Source organism: Chlorocebus sabaeus, chromosome 17 (assembly GCF_047675955.1).
Source record: "Chlorocebus sabaeus isolate Y175 chromosome 17, mChlSab1.0.hap1, whole genome shotgun sequence".
Classification (NCBI taxonomy): domain Eukaryota; kingdom Metazoa; phylum Chordata; class Mammalia; order Primates; family Cercopithecidae; genus Chlorocebus; species Chlorocebus sabaeus.
In genome coordinates, this window is record NC_132920.1 from 59,568,375 (window position 1) to 59,586,000 (window position 17,626).

The window sequence follows — 17,626 nt, forward strand, 5'->3', positions numbered from 1 at the left end:
AGAGCTAGATAAAGTGGGAGCTACATATTAAGAGTGGATGATAGCCCTTGAAATTTCTAAATGTCAGACAAGAGCAGGAGGGCAGTGTAGGAAAGTATTCCTTGAGAAAAATCCTTCTTATCTTAGTGGAAATTTATTTTTTTAATACAGCAACAATCCCACTGCTATCGCCAGCAGCAGCAGTATTAAAATTTACACCCCAACTACCAACATCCTAAGAGCTTCAAGTGGTACAGTCCAATAGATACCAGGGACATCTCCCAAGCTGTGGCCATCCAACATAACACTAAGCAGTTGGGATACAGAAGATAGCCCATTAAGACTAAAGAATTCACTAGGATAAAAGACGGTATCTAGAATTTCCAGTGATTGACTGTAGACACTTCCTTATGAGATGGAAAAGACCCAGAAAAGCACAACTAAAATCAATAATCAAGAATGTTAATACCCTGGTGTGTATTTTCATTGTTCTTGAAACTTTTTATGTTTACATCTGTAAGAATAAGATGACATATCTTTATGACATGGAGTGCATGGATCTACTCTAGACATAAAACAGAATGACTATGCTCTTCAGCTATTCTCATTGTAATAATCAGGAAGCAGACCTAACTATTAGGAAAAGCAGTATACTGAATTCATTTACTAAAAAATAAGAACAATATGTATCATTCAGGCTTTGGAATTAAACGGCTTCTTCTGCCACACACTAACTTTGATTCTTTGGGCAAGTTATTTAATCATTCTGATTTGGATTATAGTGGCCTATAACAATGGGAAAATTAAGGTAAAAATTAAACATTGTGCTAGGTAAACTGTGTCAACTCAGTTAACATCTCTGATATTATTATTGTTAAACCAGGACTTCTGTGAATACCTTTTGCATAGAGAAGGGAGGTTTCCCAGCCTTCTCTGCATCTTTCAAGGTCTTGCTGATATTTGATACCCATTTCTGCAATTCTTTGGCTTTTTCAACATGCTCTTTCTTTTCTTCTTCCAGTGACTTCTGACAGTTGTGAGCGGTAAGAAAAATATACACTCCATTAAATGACTTAGCTATTAAACTGACCTCTCCATAGCAAACAAGAACGTAAAAATGTTTTCTTCATCACACACAGGTTACTAAAACATTTTATTCATTCACTTAACCATATTTGCCATGTCACATAGCAGGTGCACCTCCAAAATGTTTATGGTAGCAAAGAAAGCTATGGCATACATTCCTTAATGACTGGTCTAACCTCCCAGCTGTTCCATCAATGTCACAAATTTTAAATCTCAACTTTATTCATGAAGCACTAGAAGATCTTTGAATTGCTGCCTTTGCATTAGCATTACAATCATAATTGTACTGACAAAAAGGTATCATAGAAGGCTGATAGAATACAGAATGTCTACTATACACATAAGGAAGACACACAGAATGAAGAAAAATCCTTCCCCTCCTCCAACACACAATATTCATAACGTTAGCTTTCAAGTGCAAAGACTTAACTAGAAATGAGATGTTGTGGTAAATATTTTAATATGCAAAGAAGGTCACGATATACAGAAAAAGGCAAAACTTTTTCATTTTTTGAAGCAATCTAAAACACTGCAGCTTGAAGGCTGTGGGAACGAATTTATATCTTTCTCTTTGATTCCGCGGTGCTTCATGACATGTTCTTTCAGTGAGTGCAGTGTATCATTTAATAAATGATCACTATTCAATGAAGGGGAGTTCTGAAGAAATGATGCTATGAACTTCCAGTTCATCAAGTTTATCCCATATTCTATGTAAAAAAAAAATCATTTTAGTGTGGCCAAGTTTCAAAAAACCATTCTCAAGGCTAAATGAAACCATTTGAAGGGCATTAAATCTTATGTAATTTTCAATTTAAAACTTACTCTACTTTGAGCACTCAGCAATTTGCAGGCCTCAAGAAAGAGTATGTTACATAATTCACAGACTGCATACGTAGCCGATACGATCATACTCTGAAAAAGTGGCATGAACCAGCCAGCATCACCCCTTGCACAGTTATTTAAACATGTCCTGTTAGGAAGAATAGTAGAGGCTAGAAATTCCTGTCATCAAGGGCTCCGATACTTCTAACAGTTTAAGTCCTGTGTGGAAATCAAAATCAGCTTTTTCTAAGGCTTCTTTATATGTCAACTTTCTTTTTGTCTGAGGACATATTATATTTCTGACATATGACTTTTGATCTTTGAGTTTTGTGGCAATGAGGACATCTATAATACCTACTTGGAGAGCCTCTTCTATTGATAATCGAGAGTGACCCTGTGGCTCTATCAACCCTCCTGTCAAGTATTGAAATTCCAAACATCGGATTCCCATTTCCTTATTTATGATATTTGCATTCACAGCTTCCACCACTGACATCATTTTGTTAGTGATGGGATGGCCAATCCCTGTGATTACTAATTCACACTGCCGCAACTGCTGGGCAAACCCCTCATCAACCAGGCCTCTATGCAAAGCTTCGGCTACCCGGTACTTTTTGCCAGTAAGAGGATCAATTATGCCCCCTGTACTGACTTGGGCTTCAAGGCATCTGAGGGCAGTAATCCGATCAACCAAATTTCTACGGGAGGCTTTTAGTACAGAGATCCTTTCCCCACTAGCAGTCAACCAATACCCTGCAATAGGACTGTTCAAATCTTTCTTGGGAACTAACCGGCTCAGGAAAGTATCAGCAAGTTCTGTAAGTGTGATGAGACCTTCCTGATACTTTTTGACCAAGGCTTTGTCAATTGTTCCCTCCTCTATAGCCTCATTAATATTGAAATTTAATCCTGTTTTAGTATCAGTCAGCATATGAGAAGAATGCCCATAGGATTCAAAAAATGTAGCTTCCTTCCACTGATATTGCTGTCCTGAAAGTTCAAGATATATACTTTTCTCAATCAGGTTTCTCTGGAAAGCCTCATACGCAGTCAATTCTGACCCTGTTTTAGTATCTACTACAGAAATTCTATGAGTTTTTTGGACATTGAGATTGGAAATGTTCCTCTCCCCAAATGGAAACAGAAAGCATTGGGACTCTACATCAAATACACACATTCGCAGTAATTCTGAGTAATACAGAGCTTGCTTGTTATTGGGATTAAGGAAAACTCTTGTGTTGCTGGATGGCTCATGTAAAAACTGTAAGATGGCATTATTCAACAACCCCTGCTGCAGAGCAATTTCTGGAGGAACACGAATGCCTCTCACGGGGTCAATGACACCCCCACTGGCAATCTGGGCTTCCAAGATATGTTTACCTTTTTGTCTGTCAAGCATTCTATTTTCCATAGCTTGAAACACTGACAATGTCTTAGAAGAATATGAATATCCCACAGCTGCCTTCTCTGCCTCAAGAAGCCTAATTCTGAATTCGGGGTCAACAACTCCTTTAAGAACTGCATCTTCAACAGAATATATCTGACCTGAAATGGGATCAATTATAAAACCTGTTGCAGCCTGAGCTTCTAAAAATGCCAAAGCCATCATTTTGTCTATTATGATTCTCTTGGCCGCTGAGGCAAATGAAATCTTTTCTTTTGTAGATTCTAGGTAAAGCCCTGCAATTGAGGTGGCTTTCATCAGAAACTTATTAAGAGTTTTCTGAACTTCTTCAACAGTCTTAAGACCGAGTCGCAGCTGCTCAATTGTTCTCATGTCCAGAAGCTTAGCTTCCACCAACTGCCTGGCAGTCACAGTGTGCCTAAGCCCTTGGAATTTAAATTCATCATCCCTAACTGAACATGCATGATCACCATCAAAGTTCTGGAAGATCTCTGGTTCTAAGCCCTTCTTAAGGAAATCCCCTTTCTTGAGTCCACCAGATGCTCTGCACCCTTCAAGCATCCATTCTTCAGCACTGGGAACTGGGTTTTTTTCTTGTTTTAATGTTGTGACTTCTGTATGCATATCATACTGCTTGTTCTTAGCTATCTGTAACAGGAATTTATAAAATGTTAAAAGTCAACTCAAGAACATTATGTCACTTTACTCATTCTCAATCCAAACATAATTCTTTGAATTACAAAGATGAGATTAGTGAAAAGAAGAAAACTTTCAAACCAAGGAGGGTTCAGGAATAACTATTATATTATTTTCAGAGTCTGAATTTTATCTTAGATGACAATTAAAGGTATTAAAATTATATCTTTAAAGACTAAGACAAAAATCTAGCCACAGAATATGTTAGAAGTTAAAGCTAACTGCTTGGTTCTTCTAGCTTTTTTGATAGTCACATATTTCAAAATGTATCTCCACAGATATAACAGTATATCTATTACATCTGTATGTTTAATCTCAAACATTCAAAAATTAAAGTGTTAATTTATAATAAAGATTCAAGTAAGTTACCAGAAAAAGTATAAAATTATTTTTCTGTCAGAACTACAAAGAGCCAATCATATTCAAAATTGTTTTAAAAATTTAGTCTAGAAGAGAAAGGAAACAAATGAAGAAACTTGATATTAGGTAGCTGATAAGGTCTCAGAACACAGAGCATACCTCTAAGGGTGTCAAAAGCTTCACCAGTTCCATTTCACATGCGTTATCTTGATACCTAACAGGTGGTCTAGAATTGTTCAGGGCTTGGTCTCTTATCTTCTCAATTTCAGATAGTCTTGTAATAGGGTTTGTCTCATCAAAAGTTATCTGTAATTCGGTGCTTGTCTGAGAAAAGTACTCAGAGTAACACTGCTGGCTTTTCTCTTTCTCAAATGGAGCCCCTGGTGGCTGGAATTGGACTTCTTTTGGTATTTGTTCAACAACCCGATGTTGCCACTTTTCTTCCAATGGCTGTGGTTCTTGAGTCCATCTCAACAGAGGGGATCTGGGTGTTGGGTGAAGGTGTCCAGTGTTTCTAGAGGACAGCTCTCCAGAGTGTTGGCACTCCTTCACTGTCATCTCAAAATCTGGTTTGAAGGTACAGTCTTTGGCTGTGTTCTTTTTTTGAATTTCACACTGGAGCAAAACTAATTGATGTTCATGCTCTTTGATCTGCTGGTCCATTTTTTGCTTCAGGTTTTCAACCTCACACTTCTGGGCTATCAGCTCACCCTCAAGTTTCCGACATTTTTGGTAATGATTTGCTTCCACGTGCTGCCCTTGCTGCATTTGTTCACGATACTGGTGAAGCTGTCTTTCAAGTTCTTTAATGTTTGTTTCACAAAGCTTAGCATTTTCTTGGGCTCTACAGTTTTCTTGTTGAAGAGACACAAAGTCAAGCTTAATGCCTGAAATATCATTTTCAGTGATGACTTTGGACTCCATTAATTTTTCCATCTTCTTCCGAAACTCCTCTGCCGACTGTTTGAATTTATCAGATTCTTCCTGAAACAGAACCATCTTTCTGTGGGTCATCTGCTCCTCTATGGTCTTTAAGTGTAATTCATCTTGTACTTTTTTCAACCTGTTATTTAACTCTTGCACCTGTGCTTGCTGTAGCTGAACTTTCTGCTCCCCACGTCGCTTCTCTTCCTTGGAAGCATTCAGCTCTGCATTCAGATTTCTAACTTCTTTCTCGGTATTCTGGATGATAATGTTCTGTTGGTCACACTTTTGCTTAAATTCACTTACTAAATTTTGACTTTTCGCCAGGTCTTCTTCTAGGCATTTAATTTTTCTTTGAAAATCCTGCTCTGTTTTTGTCTGTTTATGCAAGTGTTCATTTGTGCTGCGTAGCTGATCTTTAAAACCATCTGCCTGAATTTTCAGTGCTTCACATCTTTGCTGGATAGTTTGTTTCTCTAAAACTATATTCTCTGATTCTGCCTGAATTCTTCGCATCATTAATTTGGTTTCATTATTCTGCCTAGTAAGCTCCTCTACTTTTTGTTTTAGCATTTCTGCACACTCATTACTTTTCTCTAATTCTTCATTGAGCCTTTGGATTTTATCATTATTTTCTTTTTCAGCTTTGATATTTTGAAGCAACTGCTCATGGCTTTTCTCAAATTGTTCTTTTAGATGATCTGATTTTCTCTGGCAGATTCGTAGTCTTTCTAATTCTTTCTCATCTTGAAAAGAATGAATTTGTGAATTTAAATGCTGAATACTCTTCTCAGCTACGGCATGTGCCCTTGTGATTCTGTCTACTTCTCTTTGTAGCTTCCCTTTTTCATGATGAAGAGATTCTAATTCTAACTGATAATTGTGCTTTATTTTCTTGAGATCATTAGCTTCTTGCATGGCTTCTTCAGCCTTACCTGTGGTTTGGTTCAATTGCCTACCAAGCTCTTTGAGTTGTTGAGAATACCCTTTCTCCGCCTGATCCTTCCTTTCCAACTCCAACTTAAGGCATCTGAGTGTATTATTTGTTTCATCTAGTTTATCTTTTAGCAAACGAGCCTTTTCCTCAGATGACGTTTTTTCAAGCTGGAGGGCATTAAGTTCATATGTCAGTTCTCTCATATCTTGTTCAGCCTTTCTATTGGCAGCTGTTAGTTCATCTACCTGCTGTTTGAGTTCTTCTGCTTTCTGTTTGTCATGTTCTTGCTGGAGACCTGTTACTGCCCTGCATGATGTAGCCTGTGTGATTGCACATACTGGCAATGCATTTTCTCTACATGTATACTGAATTTCAGTTATTTTTCTTCTTGCTTCCAATTCAATTCTCTGCTTTTCTTTCAACTGTTTCTCTGCTACCTGTTTCTGAAATGCAAGGTCTTTTTCCATCTGCTTTATCAGCTTCAAGAGTTCTTCCTCATTGTCTCTCTTTCTTCTTAATTCTTCTGTTAATTTATTTTTTTGTTGCTCCAAATCATTGAGACTTAAATCTTTTCTTTTAAGATGGTCTTCCAGTGTTCTTCTGGTGAAGGTGTTTTCCTCCAACTGATTCCGAAAATTCAGGAGGTTCTCTTCCACGGCAGCTCTTTTGGCCTCGGCCTCTATGGTGAGCTGCCTCACCCGCTCCAGTTCTCTTTCAGCGGCTTCCTTCTCTCTCACAATGGTTTCAAGTTCCCTGCGGTACTGCTTGGCTTCACTTTCAGCCCTTATCTTCTGCAGAGAGATATCTTCTACATTTCTCTGCTGCTTTCTCAATTCATTTTCTGCAGCCTCCCTGACCTTCGGAAGTTCTTCCTCTACTCGGGACTTTTGTTTCTTTAGTTCAGCTACCATTCTTTCCAGCTCACTTATCTTTCCTGTAAGTTTGCTATTCTCAAGCACTGTTGCCTTCTGACGCTGAAGCAGATCTGAATATGCCCCATGTTCAGAAGTCTCCTTACACCTTTTAATCTACAAGAGACATTTTGAAAGTGTGAAGCCTGTTCTGTTCAAAATAGCTTACAATGTATGAATCAATGTTCATAAAAGTACTTACAAAACCAAGTGAACTGAAAGGCAGAACAAGTGCTATCACCACCACCACCAGCAGCATCACCTTCTTCAGAGAGGAAGCTTCAGAAAGTCAGCAGTAGAGGACAAAAAATCCTTCACGACAGGTTTTCTGAAGAATATCTTTTTGTCCCTCAGGAATAATTTTATTTTAAAAATTAGCTAGCTTAGAATTTTATAGCAAGAAGGGAACTTATGACAGATGAGGAAAGGGAGAAATGAGGAAGATAGATATTCTGCAAACTCACATTGGGTGAGTGACAAAGTGGGAAATAAAACTCTCACAATGGTGCCCTTTCTTTTCTTGCATGCAACATAATCCTAAGAGGTAGGAAGAACACCCAGCACATAGGAACCAAATGACGCTAAATAATTTAGTTTTCTAGCCTGATAGAAATTAAAAAATGATACTTATATTCCCATGTCTTATGGTTAAAAAAGCAAAGCACAGAATTTTAGAACACAGAGCCAAATTAGGAAATCACATGGGGAAGAAGGAAAATTATATAATAACTTGAAATTTGTAAAGTCAGATCCCTTATTTGTTTATGCGTGCCATATTATGACAATTATAATCACCAGAATTGCTAATGCAAAGGCAGCTACAGTCCTGACGGCTTTGGAAAAGATGTGCTTCATATCCTCAGAGACTTTGTTGCCGTTGTTAATAACATGCCTCATATGAATCACTTTGACAAGTACCTTTAAATACTCCATAAATATGAAGATATTTGTTAAGTATAATAGCTTTTAAATATATACTTAGGGATTCAGCTCCAACGTATACAAAAAATTATAAGAAAAATTTTTTACTCTTCTAGGGACAGAATCAATGTCAGCTGGGAGGAGTATGCTTTACACTGATTACAGAACTACATGATCAGGATTAGTTTACAATTACAATTTAATTTCTCTTTATTAATACTCTAGAGTTGTTAGTTTTGTATCATCAACTCAAGATCACCATAAAATAATTTAAACAGGAATAGAGAAATTATTTCAGACCGGTTTGTTTTCATTGAGAAGCTTTGGTGAATTTCAAGAATTTAATTTCTATTACAGACCACACACCTTATTTTGCTTCCTCTAATTTCTTGATCTCCAATAATTTTGATGAGAATTTCAGTCGTTTTCTCTGCTAACCTAAATAAGGTTTCTAATAATAATTCATACAGAAACAAATCTCATAACCTGTTATCTCCAATACTCTATTTATTTTAGTATCAGGGTCAATCCTGTGACACGTGAGCATTTTATCTATTTAAATACTAAGTTTTCAATATTTCTTAAGGAGGTTATTTCTAAGACAGTCTCAGTTCCTTATCAAACCTCCTTTAAAACTTAGCTATTGCTAAGAAATTGTGAGCCATTTCTTTTTCTTGGTCATGCTCAGATTTCAAAAAACTAAAAATTCCCTCAGAAAGAAAATATCTGTTGTTGAACCCTCAATGTCTTCATTAGTCAATGCAGGGATTTGTTAAGAATCTATTCTGGGCGTGGTGGCTCACGCCTGTAATCCCAGCACTTTGGAAGCCCAAGGTGGGTGGATTATGAGGTCAGGAGTTCAAGACAAGCCTGGCCAACATAGTGAAACCCCATCTCTACTAAAAATACAAAAATTAGCCTGGCGTGGTGGCAGGCGCCTGTAATCCCAGCTACTCAGAAGGCTGAGGCAGTGAATTATTTGAACCCAGGAGGCGCAGGTTGCAGTGAGCTGAGATCGCGCCACTGCACTCCAGCCTGGGCAACAGAGGTCTCGGGGGAAAAAAAAAAAAGAATCATGTTGTCTGGATAACTCTTTGAGTTTTTTAGCATATGTGAGAAAAATTACTAGAAATAATTTAGTCCAATTGCTGACTTGCTTTCTTGTGGATCTCAAACTTAATTGTATAAAAATAACTTCCTTAACTTTTATCTAAATCTTCCTCAATCTTGCCCTTTAATCACAGTGATTAATACTTTGAATATTTTGTTCTCAGTAGACTAAAGAATCTCTCTCTCATATCTAATATCTATTACAGATATTTTTAGTAACATTTCTTTTAACTAAATCAGTATTACTTCTGAAATTAACTTGCATCCATCTTTGATTTTATGTTTATTATAGAAAATTCTGCTTTAAACCAAGGTTTTTCATGTGGGTCTTCAAACCTCAGTTGCAGAAACACCAATCTTTTGAGTCTAAAAATTGAGCTATGTATCTTTTACACGGCATTCCATTAATGTAATCTTAAGTGGTAGTTTTTTTAAATCTATTTTAAATTATAGCCTTTACTTGTTCTTCTATAACCATATTTGCTGGTTTCAATTAATTATAAATCTTTGACATTTTTAAGGACGACAATAATAACTTGCATTCAATTACGGCCTTCTAAAATATTCTTTGTTTCTATCAATTGCTAGTATTCTGCTTCATCAGATAAATCAAGTAAGTGGTCCATATATGTATAATCAGATACATACTATAAGAAAAGAACTTATTTTATTTTATATTTAACTACTGCATATACAATTTAAAAGATCTGCATACCATTTAAAATGGAATAAGATCTCTCAAAAACTAAAAATATAAGAAAATTATGGATGTTCTTTCATAGATGAAAGATGCATGCAATTAAGATGGTCACAAATATCCTGCTTCTCTTAAGCACAAAGGAAGAGTGTTATAAAGTCTTGCAATTAGCTATGTTAGTGATTTAGCTGCAGAAAACTGTTAACTCTGAACAGACTAAAATAGTTTATAACAGTGGTCACATTTTTAGGAAACTGAGAAAGTAACATCCAATAGATGTTTACTGCTGTTTCGGCTCTCATATGAACGGAGTTACATTAAGCATAATCACCTTTAGAATTTCAATAAAGTCCAATTTAAAATGGCTAATGTCCCACAATTTATTTATTTCAACATTCATTCTACTATTTTTGTCTGTTCTGGGGAATAGAAAGTATATCAAGATAATAAAGCATAGCATACTCCCTTTTACATTAGATACAAGAGCCTTTGGTGACCATTGATTTTTATAAACAACTCCTTACTCTTCCTATTTCTGAATATAATTTTTAAATGCAGAATCAAAGCTGCAGAAGTTCTCCAAATCAGAATGGCATTTATATAGCCTTTTTAAATGCTATGTGCTATATCTTTTTGCAAAAAAAAAAAAACCCAAAACTCCAAAATTCTTAAAAGTATCATCATTTTGTAAAAACATCTACTACTTTTAAGTTAGCATCTTTACATTATGTACAATAATTTTAACTTGAGATACAAATTAATTTAAAATGCTTAAGACAAAAGTGTTCATGTAGTATTCCTGTAGACATCAAACCAGCAGTAACTATACTTCAAAGAAGTATACTTCTCAGCTGTGAGAAAGCTGAAAAATATTCTGCCAAACTGCCAAAATTTCATAATTTATTCAAGACATTAACCCCACCATATTAGAGTCTCGAAGTGAAAATGTAAAGTCATGAAATGAAACAACTTTCTATTTGAGTGAATCTTAAAGACAAACTAAAATCCTAGGCCTTCAGTCATTTTCACTGTAATTTTATAATTCAACATTTATTTGTACATCTGCTTCTAGCCACATAAATTTATCACGAAACACGTTTTGCTTTCCCAAACTATACTGTAGTTACTGCTCATCTCTAGCTCCTTTATATTTACAGGCTGCTCACTGTTAATGATTACCTCCTCCTCTTCCAGCCTCTTCAATGAATCACCAGCAAATTTAATATATTGTGTCATGAGAGTGACCAGAGCAGTATACCGAGTCCTTAGGTCCATGAACTGCAAGTAAGGAAAAAAATAATAAAAGCATTACCTCCGTAACTCTTAATAAGTTGAATGAATTTTGAATAATAATTACATTAACTAGGCTTTTAGACAGCAAAACACACAACTCCCCCATAATAAATGGTAAGAATGAGCTTATTACTATTGTGCAAATCATAGTAAATGATAATTCTCTTCTAAATTTCACCATGAAGTACATTTATTTATCTCTATAGTTAATAATTAATCTTGAATAAAAATTCGTAAAGGGTTTTTAAAAACCTTTAATAGAATGTATTGTTTTGGGTACAGACTTTCTGTTTGGGATGATGAAAAGGTTCTGGAAACAAACAGTAGTACCAGTTGCACAATATTGTGATATACTGCAATGCCATTAAACAGTACATTTAAAATTGTTAAAATGGTAAGTTTTATACTATGCATGCTTTACCACAATAAAAAATAAAATTCAAAAAGAAAGTGTTCTTTCTTTTATGCCCTTCCCCCTCTTTCTGTCATACTTTTATTACCTCTTGAATAATGAGATCTGCTGAACTCTGCATTCTTCGGCGTTTCACTGGAGATTTTTGTTGTGAATCTACCATGGCCCGGTAGGTCATTGTTTGTAATTCATAGTCCTGTATAAAGGAGTCAATAAAATAAAATGAATTGAAGCAAAGCACTAGAGTTTCATTCTGCATTAAGTTAACACAGATAATTAGAACCTAGATTCACTAAATTAACTTTAGTGATTTAACACAAATCATTAGAACCTAGATTCATTAAATTAAGTTTAAATACAGAAAATATAGTCATGTTTCACATGACAATATTTCAGTCAAGGACAGACTATCTACATGATGGTAGCCCCATAAAATTATAATGGAGCTGAAAAATACCTATTGCCTAGTGATGTCACGGCACAATGCGTTACTCATGTTTGTGGCAATGCTGGTGTAAACAAACTTACTGTGCTGCCAGTCATACAAAAGTATAGCACATACAATTATGTTCAGTACGTAATACTTGGTAATAAATGACTATGTTACTGGTCTATATATTTACCACACTGTACTTTTCGTTGTTATTTTAGAGTGTACTTCTACTTATTTAAAAAAAAAAAAAAAAAAAAGTTAACTGTAAAACAGTTTCAGACAGGTCCTTCAGAAAGTATTCCAGAAGAAGGCATTATTATCATAGGAGCAGATGGCTCCGTACATGTGATTGCCCCTGAAGACCTTCCCGTGGGATGTGCAGGTGTAAGACAGTGATACTGATGATCCTGACTTTACATAGGCCTAAGCTAATGTGTATGTTTGTGTCTTAGGCTTTAACAAAGAAGTTCAAAAAGTAAGAAAAAAAAGAAAAAACAACAACAACAAAAAAAATTAAAAACAGAAAAAAGCTTACAGAATAAAGATAAAAAGAAAGAAAATACTTCTGTATGTTCTGTATGGCTGTATAATGTGTTCATTGTTTTAAGCTAAGAGTTATGACAAAGGAGTCAAAAGGTCAAAAAAATTACAAGTTTATAATGTAAAAAAGTTACATTAAGTTAATGTTAATTTATTATTGAAGAAATTTTTTTATAAACTAGTATAGTCTAAGTGTATAGTGTTTATAAATTCTATAGAGGTGTACGGTAATGTCCTAGGCCTTTACCTTCACTCACAACTCACTCACTAACTCACCCAAAGCAACTTCTAGTCCCGCAAGCTCCATTCATGGTAGGTGCTCTATACAGGTATACCATTTTTTATATTGTATTCCCTATTTTTATTATACGTTTTCTATGTTTAGATACACAAATAGATACCATTATATTACAGTTGCCTACACTATTCAGTACAGCAACATGCTGTACAGGTTTATAGTCTAGGAGCAAGAGGCTGTACCATATAGCCTGTGTGTAGAAAGCTATAACATCTAGGTTTATGTGAGTACACTCTATGATGTTCACACAATGAAAAAATCACCTAACAACGCATTTCTCGGAACATATCCCCTTTGTTAAGCAACACATGACTGTACTGCAAAATTACATTTTTAGTAATCTATCCAATCCTGGAGATGCTTCCAAGATGGGGACAAAATCAGAAACATGTAGGGTGGTCAGGTAATTTCCCAATCTGTTTGGAAGCTCATGGAAATACAGGTAACAATAGTGTAGCCCTATGTAGCCCCCCTTTCCCGGCTAAGCAATGGAACTATGGATCTGGAAGGCTAAAACTGAAAAGTTATCAATGATAACTTGAAAAGCATAAAAAGTGTCCCCCTAAGTGAGAAAGTTAGAATTTCTCCCACGAAATACCCTAACAATGTTAAAGAAGAAAGAAAGAGAGAAAAGTGATAAGAAACCAACTACAGAGCTAATTATTGTGGTGGCTGGGAGTGGCAGGGGTGTACACATGTGAGAGAGAAGAAGATGAATGAATTAGGGGGCTATCATGTGACTAATTTCACAAAGAATTATTAGATAAGTGTCAAAAAAGTTCAAATGAAGATTCTTTTTAGTTTTTAACACTGAGTGAAATGACTTGCATGGCTTTGAAAGTACATGTAGAATCACATACCTGAATATTAAATTTTACTTAAGTTAATGAATCTTCCTACCTTCACTGTAGCTGAGTACTGTTCTGCATATTTTTGACACTCGTCCATTTTGCTCTGTTTCATTTCTATTTCAGACACCAACATCTATAAATATACACAGTTCAGAAGAAAAATGACAAGGAATTCAGCTATTCTACTACATAAGATGCTCAGTAACTAAGACATATCTATACCACTTCACGGTATAGCTCCTTAGCCCTTTGCACTTAATATGCAACTTGCCTTATGGGTAAATTACAAACTTCCAGATTAAGCCACAGAAGTGACCCACCCCATGTGGCTTTCAAAGCAGAAATTACTAAACTCCTTAGGAATTATCTAAAAGCAGACTCAATGCCCTTGGCCAGCACCTATTCCTGAAAAAAACAGAGCTATCTGTGACTGGCCCCTAAAGATAGAATAAAAATCGCAAAGCATTCAAACTTTCTGTCAAATGTAGTATTTAATTTTCCAAAGATAACCATTTTTACTTATTTAGGAACCCAGAAAACTACTGTGGCCAGCAAAGTGTCAAAGAGATTTCTATACCTATGATTAAATAAATTATCATCAGGAATTTGAAAACTATCCCAACACTCTCCACTTTTGGATTACTCATGCTTTCAAAAACTACTTCCAAGAAATAAAAATAAGTCATGTATGTAGGTTTGGGTTGCAAGATTTTAATATTTTTGATATACTCTCCACCTTCCTCTAAAGAGTTGGTGACTTTTTCATTTAACATAAGAAAGGAAGATGAGGAGCATGACCGACCAAATGCAGACATAACTTCAGTAGAGGGAGTTATTTTTACATACCTTCTGTTGATTCAACTGTGTGGCTAGGGTTTTACTATTTTCAGGCTGATTTTCCTGAATCTTTCTCTGAGTAGTTTCAACCTGCTGGATCCAATCATCTAAAGGGTGGTAAGTATCTCTGTAGTACTTCAGTGATTTGCCAATGCCCTCTAAGTCCCGTAACCTAAGAGAATAGTAACGGAATAGTCACAGTGTCCAACAATATCCATCAGGAGGGTGGAAGATGTAGAGATGGGAGAGACAAAATAACTGGACCACAATGCACTAAGCACAAGAGGGGTATGTATAAAGAACTCAAGGCTGCAGCACCCTGAGACACACCTCCAAGGGCCTTCCTTGTTGGCTTTGGGTTGAATATAAACATTCTACTCCTTGAGTTGTGCAATTTAGTGACAGTGATTATTCTAGGAACAAGCCCAAGAGGCTAAAGCTAAAAAGCAAGAAAAGTGGAAACTTAACCATAATTATTATCAATTACAGTATCTTGAATAGTAAGGCTTGCATCAAATGGCAGTTCAGTTTTGAAATAACGATAAGGTAGTCCAATGAATGGTTCAACATGGTCTCAGAGAGTATTTTCCAGAAGCTGTGATTACATACTTGTCTCTATGATTTTAAAAACTACCACATTAAACCTATGCATCATATTTGTTACAGAAATAACACACATTTGAACATAATTTCATTTTTTTGAGAATGGCACTGTATCATAAAAGCATTTTATTTGCATTAATATAAGCATGAAAATGAATGAGAAAGGACACAAATTCATTTATTTTAAGATGAATCCTAAAATATTTTTTAATTCAGTAACTGAGGAAATGATTTTGACTTTCTTGTATCTTCAATTAAAATGAACATCAGGGCATTTCCATTTATTTACATTTCTTAAGTCCAGTATAGAAGCTACACACGGCCCTATCACATGCATGCTTCATGCTCTTACTAAGTCATGGTTATTTGAATATTATAAGTTGGTAATAATTAGAGAACTATATTGTTTTTTCCTTCAGAAAAGGCAAGCAGATTAACTACATAAATGCTAGAATATACGAATAGAAACAGAGTTGAAAAAAATGCTTATTTTGAAGTTAAATGTCTTACTAAAGTCGTCCAAGAAAGAAATACGGCTAAGTGGAGGTATTGTAATTAACAAATTAACTATGGAAGTAAAAAACATAGCCTCATGTTTAGATTTTACTCATTTACCATAGACAGACATTAAATCTGTGCTAAAACTGAACAAAAATGGATACTAACCTGTTGTCAATCTGCACATGAACATTTTGCCACCTTTCAACTAATTGATCTGCTTTTTCTTTGTGCCAGTCAAAATCAAGGTCCCGTTCTTTATACGTTTTAAACATTTCATCACTGATGGCTTTAGCTTTCTGCAACTCATCCTCTAATGCATGGAATACCTGTCTCTTTTCATCTACTTCAGATCTCCATTGCTAAAATACATTAATTGGTAAAAGTTATAAAAATGTTAACCAGTCACTGGGTAAATACATTTACCTAATTACAATTTATTTACAAATGATAGGTAGAAAATAAGATAAAGGAAAGAATATCTTTCATATACAAAATGTTACATTAGTTCAAACTTTACGAAATTTTCAATATTTGACTGTACTCTGATTTTTTAATGACAATTTTAAAGTTCAGCCTAATAAAATTTGTATATCAACAAAATAAAATATATTCCATAGGCAAGTTTGCTACCACCAATAATAAAGTAAGTCTTTTTCATTGTCTGCTTTTAAGTGCCTACTAATCCCATTGTTAAAAAGGAATACATGCATTAAAAATCACTGACATAACTTTCAAAAACTGATTTGCAATAGTTTCAACACTTGCTAAAGAAATACATATAGATGAGTTGAACTACAAGTCTTTTTCCTTTCTCAGATTAACTTTTCTATTTACCTCCTTGATAGCTTAAATTAACTTCTTTTTTAGCAAGTTATCTATCACAAATAATTTAATTTTTAGCTTCGACTCCTCTTGCTACCAACATGAATTGACTATCAAAAGCTACTGTCAAAAGGGTTCAAACTTCAAATGAGAACTCTCCTCAAGCTAAAATGACTGAATATACTTATTTAGAGTAAGCTGTGAGATCATAGACACACAAATGGAATAAATCCATTCAAAAATCCAAGATATTTAATGCTTGATGTTTGAAGATCTAAGTGCTAGAGAAATACCTGTAGAATATGATATTTAAAAATAGCCAAAAGTGAGTCTCATACCTTTAAAGTACTTATTAGATTCTCAATATTATTCTTGTCAGCTATAACTGCTTCTTCTTCACACAGTTTAGTTTCATAGAGTTTTACAAGGGCTTCTGCAGCTTGAGTGTTTTTTAACACCAAGTTAACAGTTTTTAACCTTAAAAAGGAAATTAAACAATAGCCACCTATGGTTAAATGTTTACTTTTGCATAATGCAGTCCTGAAGCACCATTATGACACATGACATAACATGTTCTTCACCTTGGAACCCTGATACATTTACCATGAAACTCATATTTTTCTGGCTTTCTTCTTAATAGAGAGTATGTGCTCCAACCCATGCCCTGACCCACAAGTGGTATTCAGCAAGAGATTGCAACATAAGATGGTTTCTAACTTTATTTAAGTATGAGATGAAAATTCATTGGCTACAACTGCTGAGCTACCCAAGTTACACGCAAAATGTGGGAGGACCATACATTACACGCTAATCTCTGAAGCACATCCACTATCAACATAAAGAAGTGTCATCACTCCATAAAAATAACGTATTTCCAGGCTGGAGTGCAGTGGCGCGATCTTGGCTCACTGCAACCTCCACCTCCCAGATTCAAGCAATTCTCCTGCCACAGCTTCCCAAGTACCTGGGACTACAGATGCCTACCACCATGCCTGGCTAATTTTTGTATTTTTAATAGAGATGAGGTTTCGCCATGTTGGCCAGGCTGGTCCCAAACTCCTGACCTCAGGTGATCCACCCGCCTTGGCTTCCCAAAGTGCTGGGATTACAGGCATGAGCCACCGTGCCCAGCCAATAATGTATTTCTTAAGACAAAATAAAATGTAATATTTATATTAATAAAAATAA

The 17,626-nt window shown here is 35.4% G+C and overlaps 1 protein-coding gene across 22 annotated transcripts in view; it reads right to left on the minus strand.

The window, feature by feature from the left end:
- DST (dystonin) overlaps window positions 1-17,626 on the minus strand; it is a 486,601-nt gene that overhangs the window by 148,126 nt on the left and 320,849 nt on the right. For 21 of the 22 annotated variants that reach the window (XM_073006092.1, XM_073006096.1, XM_073006083.1 and 18 more), the window contains 7 exons: window positions 16,777-16,915; window positions 15,782-15,975; window positions 14,522-14,684; window positions 13,725-13,808; window positions 11,642-11,749; window positions 11,028-11,126; window positions 878-1,006 (listed from right to left, as the gene is read on the minus strand). In XM_073006092.1, coding sequence (XP_072862193.1) covers window positions 878-1,006; window positions 11,028-11,126; window positions 11,642-11,749; window positions 13,725-13,808; window positions 14,522-14,684; window positions 15,782-15,975; window positions 16,777-16,915 — 916 coding nt within the window. Of the gene's footprint in view, window positions 1-877; window positions 1,007-1,119; window positions 3,941-4,507; window positions 7,238-11,027; window positions 11,127-11,641; window positions 11,750-13,724; window positions 13,809-14,521; window positions 14,685-15,781; window positions 15,976-16,776; window positions 16,916-17,626 lie in introns of those variants that run through there. The other variant, XM_008013656.3, reaches the window with a different exon arrangement.